The sequence below is a fragment of the Bidens hawaiensis genome, unplaced genomic scaffold, assembly GCF_021521415.1.
Source record: "Bidens hawaiensis isolate Kalapana, Puna unplaced genomic scaffold, B.hawaiensis_p1.1 tig00028049_1, whole genome shotgun sequence".
Classification (NCBI taxonomy): Eukaryota; Viridiplantae; Streptophyta; class Magnoliopsida; order Asterales; family Asteraceae; genus Bidens; species Bidens hawaiensis.
In genome coordinates, this window is record NW_027494559.1 from 198959 (window position 1) to 206793 (window position 7835).

The 7835-nt window shown below is 36.4% G+C and overlaps 1 protein-coding gene across 1 annotated transcript; it reads right to left on the minus strand.

Annotated features, from left to right (window-relative positions):
* Positions 1-518: 518 nt before the first annotated feature.
* LOC143576288 (uncharacterized) lies at positions 519-986 on the minus strand. Its single transcript, XM_077060413.1, has one exon. The coding sequence runs from the start codon at positions 984-986 to the stop codon at positions 519-521; it is 468 nt and encodes a 155-aa protein (XP_076916528.1).
* Between the last annotated feature and the right edge of the window lie 6849 nt (positions 987-7835).

Consider the following 7835-nt stretch of genomic DNA (forward strand, 5'->3'; position numbering starts at 1 on the left):
CGAAGCCAGAAATCGCACTTGGAAAATTTGGCATATAACTTCTCTTCCTTTAGCAATTCTAGAATCAGTTTTAAGTGTTGTTCATGTTCTTTCTTGGTTCGTGAGTAAATAAGTATGTCATCGATGAATACTATCACGAATTTATCCAAGTATGGCTTACAAACTCTGTTCATAAGATCCATGAACACAGCCGGTGCATTCGTTAGGCCAAAAGGCATGACCAGGAATTCATAATGGCCATAACGAGTTCTGAAAGCGGTTTTAGGAACATCCTCTTCTGCAACACGTAACTGATGATACCCGGACCGCAAGTCGATTTTTGAGTAATAGCTGGATCCTTGCAACTGATCAAACAAATCATCAATTCTCGGTAGTGGGTACCGATTCTTAATAGTAAGTTTGTTCAGTTCTCTGTAATCGATACACATTCGAAAAGAACCGTCCTTCTTTTTCAAAAATAAGACTGGAGCTCCCCAAGGTGAGAAACTTGGTCTTATGAATCCTTTGTCTAGTAATTCCTAGAGCTGATTAGATAACTCCTGCATTTCCGATGGTGCTAATCTGTACGGAGATCTAGCTATCGGAGCGGCATCTTGAACCAGATCGATTCTGAATTCGACCTGACGCTGAGGAGGTAATCCAGGCAAGTCTTTAGGGAAAACTTCTGGAAAATCCCGTACTACAGGAATATCCTCTATCTTTCGCTCTTTAGCCTTTGTGTCGACTACATTGACAAGAAAAGCGAGACATCCTTTCCTTAACATTTTGCGAGTTTTTGTGATACTAGAGAGTTTTAACTCGGTGTTACTCTGGTCACCTCGAATGCTCAGAATTTGACCGGTTGGGGTTGGTAAACGAACTAGCTTTTCGGAGCATATGATTTCAGCACCATTTTTGGATAACCAATCCATTCCTACTACTATATCAAAACTGCCTAACTCTACGAGTAAAAGATCGATTGAAAACCTAAGGTTTTCTAACAGCATATTGCAGTTTCGGACAATTTTACTGGTTTCAATTAGCTTCCCGTTGGCTAATTCTATTGAGTAATTATTGTCTAACTTGCTTGGTTCAATACCGAGAAGGGGTTCAAATTGATCAGAAACAAAACTTAAATCTGCTCCAGTATCAAATAGTACATAAGCATAATGATTATTAATGAGAAACGTACCGGTGACTACGGATGAGTCTTTCCGGGCCTTTTTCGCGTTCATCTCGAATGCCTTGCTCTTAGCATTTTGTACCTTGAGTTTGGGGCAATCATTTCTGAAATGCCCGATGACACCGCATTCGAAACATTCGAAAGTTCGGCTTCCCGAACCGGACTGAAAGTCCTTACTGAAACAGTATTGAGCCTGGTGTCCAAATCGGTTGCACTTCTGACATTTCCAACATTCCCCATAATGACTCTTTCCACACTTGTTACAAATGGATCCTTGTCCTGATCCTCTTGCGTTTGCTGCAAACATTCTTCGTGCTCCTTGGTTTCGCTTGAACTGTCCTCCTGAGTCACCATTCCACTTTCGTTTGAGTTCTCCGGTTTTCTGATTTTCGGTAACTGATTTTCGTTCATGTTCGGCGGTAGTCGCTTTCTTACCGAAGTCTTTCAGAGTTCCCATACGAATTGCATTATCAGTTAAAGATTTTGCCAGCTCTCGGGCTGACTGGATAGTGGTTGGTTTGGAGGAGGTAACCAATCCTCGGATCTCGGGAGCTAAGCCCCAAATGTACCTCTCGATTCTTGCATATTCAGGCGTAACCAGTCGGGGTACTAGTCGTGCCAAAGCGTTGAATCGGGAAGTATATCCTCCAATGTCAGCACCTTCCATCTTTAACTGCCAGAATTCGTATTCGATTTTCTGAAGTTCGTTTCGGGGACAGTACTCTTTTAACAACATTTCTTTTAGTTCTTCCCAGGTTAGACGGTAAGCGGCATCTTCTCCAAGATTTAGAATTATGGAGTTCCACCACTCGAGTGCCTCATCACGGAATGAGCACACTCCGTATTTTATCCGTTCGAGAGGAGTGCAATCACTGATTTTCATTACAGATTCCATTTTCTCGATCCACCGGATAATTTCCAAAGGTCCTTCGGCACCGTTAAATTCTTTCGGTTCGCAACCTTGGAAAGTTTTGTATGAGCACCCGCGTACCGTGCTACCTGAGGGGTTTTCGTTTAGATTTTCCTTTCTAGGTGCTTCTCCATTTGAAGTATTAGTTGTATTTAGGGGGTTTTGGCCTGCGTTGCGATTAGCCTCGTGTTGCTCAAGTGCCGTATTTACATGTTGAGCGATTAGCTGAGCTAACTCGTCTTGAGAGGAAGGTAATCCGGTTGCTTGATTATTAGTGGATCGCTTTGTTTTTGGCGCCATGTTCTTTTTAGAAAAAATATAATTTTGGTTAGTTTTGGAAAAAGTGATATTTTTCTAAGTTGTAAAGAACCAAATAGCATTATTAATAATACAAACATAAATATAATCATCAAATATTGGGATTTTATAATGTACCAAAATACCAAAAATTAGGTGTACTTACCTACACCTTGATCACCCACCATAATTCTAGTTCTTACCACACAAAAGACAACATGTTTCAAAGTTAAGTTACATCACAACTACCATAATAGACATATTAACCAAAACACCCTACTATGTCTAGTGAAGGCTCATCAAATAGCCTACGCAAGGCTCTATCATCTCATTCTTCATCTCAAGAACTCCTACCCTGGCTTTTGTCATCAGTCCCTGGTTCTTCAGTTCGTTCACAAACTGGTGCATCACATCACGAGTTTGGTCATCAAGACCCTGTTTATGCTCGATAGCAAGCACACGGTCCACCATGTTATGAACGATGTTCTCGTAGGCTGAGAACTTGGCAAGAAGAACCATAAGTAGCTCGTGATCAGAGGGTTCCTCGACCACAGGCTCCGGTGCGGGAGGCGGTGGTGGAGAGGATGGAATCACAGCTAAAGGGAGTGCAATGACAGGGGCCGATGCATCATGGTTTGCCCTGGTCCTTCTTCGAGTGTACACCTTCAAGGGTGTAGCTTTCGAAGTAGACCCGGCATCTCCTGATGCAACTACCGGACGCCACTCCACCGGTGATAGTGGAGTACCACTGCTACTAGAGTCGGAATCAGATACGATCGCCACAAAGTTCGTCATCTATCAATTCAAGTTAGTAATAACCAATTATATATATATCTTTGTTACCCTTTCGTTTCGAGAGGCGGGAAAAGAGCGCGTGTTTGAACATACCGTTATAGTTTAGAAAATTTTATATTTTCTAATTCTCTATAACTGTTGGCTCTGGTACCAACTTCAGTCACACCCCGAAAACCTTAGCTTAACACAGCGGAAGTCTTAACTTTAATTCGTTCGGGTTATGACAGACGCCGATAGTCAACAATAATAAACGTTTAATAATAAAAGCATCATCTTTTATTATAAGAAATATTTTACAACATCAAAGTTTATTACACGTGCTGATGCACGGTTTACAACACATCACTTTTGTTCAAACACCCCGCGCTCTCGTTTCCATACCATCTCGAAACCTTCACTTTCCTGCAAAGCATATTTAAATAATATTTGGGACAACACGAATGTTGGTGAGTTATTCCTGAGAAGAAAAACTTATTATATAAATATAAACAATTTATATATAAACAACACATGAATATAATGGTGTACGGCCATTATACTCCCAATTAAAGACCGATCAAACACGGTACAACACAATAACGAAACCCGCATTTTACCTTTAAGCACAAAAAGCGTTAGTTGTAAACTAGCTACGAATACAACGCGTGTATGACTACCAATTTGATAACTCGAAACGTACCATACTCGAAATATTCCCACTTTTAACCCAACGCGAATGGAAGTGGTGGGCGTCACCCCGATAGATCTACCAACATTTCTGTGCCCTCAATTCGGTTAACAGTTATTTAACCAAATTAATTCATCCCACAATAACGACAATTTGTAGTATAATGCGTTTTCAACACATATATATATATAAAAACGAATATAGATATACAATATGCTTTTCGGAGGAAAAACTCACCTTTGATTTCGGGGTTTCGAATAAATGCTTGTTCCTATATTAGTACACGTTCGTTAATTTTAGGTTTGACTAAAATATATATATTCTTATTCTAAAAATCCACACAAGCACATAACACATAAAGTTTACTACTTATAATCTTATAATTCTATACTTAAAAATATAAACAAGTAATAATCAACTAATAATTGTTTTATTTAATAATTTAATTTAATTATTAAAATTTATAAAAATTATTACCTTTAGTTGCTGGAGTGTTTTGGAAAAATTCAAGTTATTATTTTATTTAAAATTTTGACTCTATTATAATCGGTTTTGTCGGTTTTGCCGGTTTCGTTGATTTTGAGCTTAAAAACGAACCGGTTGTCATTTTTATGAAACTTTTAGTTTTAAATTATCTAGAACACTTTTTATATAGTTTTTAGTCAAGTTTTATTGATTTTTCAATAAAAATGTTTTGGTTTTTATTTTGTTGCTAATTTCTTAAAAATGCCCATTTTTAACGTTTTCGTGTCGGTTTTCGCGACACGAACCGTGTTGGTTTAAGTTTTGCTATTCTTGACTTTTCTTATACTTTAACTTATGTTAAATATAAGAATATTATGAATTTAGGAGCTGTTTTAATTCAGTTCCAAAAACTCATGTCGGTTTACCTTAAAAGTCGAACTTTCCGATCGTTAAAGTCACCGACAAGCTATTTAAGTCACAATGTCAAAACCAAACCATTTGGTACAGCAAATATACGTATAATAACAAATAATATATCATCATATACATGTTTGGTCATCTAGCAACAAGTATGCACATAAAACAAATTTTTAACTACACATGCTCAAGCCTTAGCTTAAGTTTTTAACTACACGATAAACATGTCGTTTCTATAATCTCTACAAGGTGTTTATGTACCAAAATTTCCAGATCTTAATAACTCATATTAACATCTTATTTCATCTCATTATTATCTTTTAACAAACACATTCTTGATTTCTTTAACAACAAAGTTTCTATTACTAGTAAGTAGCAATTTTTAATAACCTTATTATCATAACAACAATCTTTACAATAGAGTTTACTAAAGTAATCCTAACCACAAGTCTTTAATCATCCACACAAGACTATGTTCACTTATCAAATCATTTTGCAAAATATCTTGTACAATTTACAAAGTTTCCTTTATTAGTAAGTTTAACACAAACTCTTGTTTATCTAAGTTATTATGTTTCATGCATCCTAGTACTTCTAGTAGATTTCATTCCTTTCCATATGTCCCATTCAATCACTTAGTTTGTCATTATCAATCCATATAAAATCAATACAAGTCAAGTATGAGCTTTATGATCAAAAATCAAATTTTTGTATTACTTGCATGTGTAAGTAACTTTCCAACAAAGTCAAATCCCTACACTTTTGTCAACCCTTTTCCAAGATCCTTTCAAAACCATTATTATTACTACTTACAACTTTTTCAAGTAATCAAGTATGTGGGTTTTAAAAATTATCATTCTTCTTTAACCATTTTACCATTTAACAAGCTTACAACTTCAATCCAATACCAAAATCAAAACCCATGGTTCTAATGGGTGTTTTACCCATAATCCATTTCCAATCTTTTGACCATTTACACATTTACTTCCAATATTAAAACAATACCTAAACCCATTTGTTAAACAAACTCAAGTAACATCCATATGGACAATCTATACAAGCTAAAATGCAACCATAACAAGTCCTATAATCAACAAAACCCATCTTACACATCCCTATGTAAACTCACGGCCACATACATACATGCATATATCCATATCATACTTGCATGTATACTACCAAACATACTAAAATCAAGCCTTAAACATCAAATAACAACCAATATACACAAATCTTAGAAGTGGGTTACCTTGGGTTTTGGATTTGGTGCCTATGGAGGTGATAATGTGACCTTGGGTTGGCTATAATCCTTCCTTTGGCTTCCTACTTCTTGTATTTTGCTTACACCTCCACCAAATACCTCCTAATCAATTGTTGTGTGTGTGAAAGTTTGAAAATGTGAGATGGTAGGGAGGTGATGGGGTGGCCGGTTATATGAAGGGAGGAAGAGAGGAGTAGAGTGGTGAGTTGGATTCTAGGATAGGTGTGTTGGATGGCTTGTTGGGTTTACAAGTAACCTAAGTAATCAAGAGATACATACATGTGAGCTTCTTATTGGTGGGTTTGGGAGGTGGGTTGGGTTGTGTGAGGGTGGCGGCCGAGAGAGATGGAAGAGGGAGAGGGAGAGGTAATTTGAATATTGACATGTGCTAAAAACTAGGTATTAACGTTTAACGTATCTCGTAATTTATCTAGCCAAACGACTTCCGTTTCTAATAATTTTTATCAGACTTTGAGCGAAATTAGATTACAGTCAATGTCTGCCTAAAAACATAATTTTCTGATAAACTTAATGTCGGGCTCTTACGGTGTCCTCTACTGGCTTTCGGTTACTTATTTTCTAATTTTTGCGATTCGAACCTTCTAAAATTAAGTTTATACACTATCTCTAATATCCTAACATAAAATTAAATTTTTCGAGGTCATCTTGACACGTTTATGAATTTATTCGTTTTGAGATATTACCCGGTATCAACTTACACAGTGTCAGCTACACAACAAAATTGAACTTTTTCGGGTTCCATACTTTAAAATTCAACTAAAATCAAAAACTTTGACTAAAAATATTATTCCTATGTATTTATTTTACTAATTAATACGCGATTATGGTTAATATAATTACCAGATTAGTTTAATTTTTGGCGGTTGTCACAGTCCATATACTGGACTGAAATTTCATTTTTTCTTTGTTAACATTCTCCTCACTTCCGGCCTTGTTGGAAGGATTGTTCTGAGAGTTTGAGTTAGGGGTGTTCTTCGGGTTAGTTTTTTGGGTTTTGGGTTTTTCGGGTCGGATTCTTCAGGTTTCAAAGTTTTAAATCTGGACCCAAAAACCAACCTAAATCTCTCACGGTTTCTTCGGGTTCGGATTTTTTGAGTTGGGTTAATTAGGTTTCGAGTATCCTAAGAAAAAAAAACTACATTGCTAAATTTAAATGCAACACATTCTTCTTTACTCATAATGTAAATAAACCAACAATAAAACAAAAATAAACTGATAAAACATCCTAAAATTCGTAAAATTTAACAAAGTTCAACCATAATAAACAAGACCTACATAATCGTCTTCAGTATGGCGTAATTAGGATGTTGGATTATAGTTGTTTTTAGTCATAAAGTGAAACATTAATAAATAATAAACAATCGATTCATAATAGGTGGAATGAGAACAGTCAATTTGGACTAAGTTCTAATAATGTCGGCGGCAAAGGCTTAGTCTATAATAACTAGAAATATATATGGTTTTAAAACAAAAAGTTTATCCGGGTTTTTCGGGTTGACCCGAAACCTAGAATTCGGACCAAAGAACCAACCCGAATTACTTAGGTTCGGTTTTGGGTTAGCCTTTTCTCGGGTTCGGGTTTCTTGGGTCGAGTTAGTTCAGGTTCGGGTACGGGTTTTATCAGGTTGGGTTTCGGGTAAAAGTGACAACCCTAGTTTGTGTTTCCTTCTCTTGACATACCACAATAAATTTTAATGATAAACTCAATATTCATGGAAATCAAAACATATCTTTAATTTATCATACTGTAGTTACAAGAGTGCACAAAATTACTACAACTACACTGTTTACAACTACTAAGGTCTTTATTGTTTATTCTTCCAGCGAATGATCAATTTCT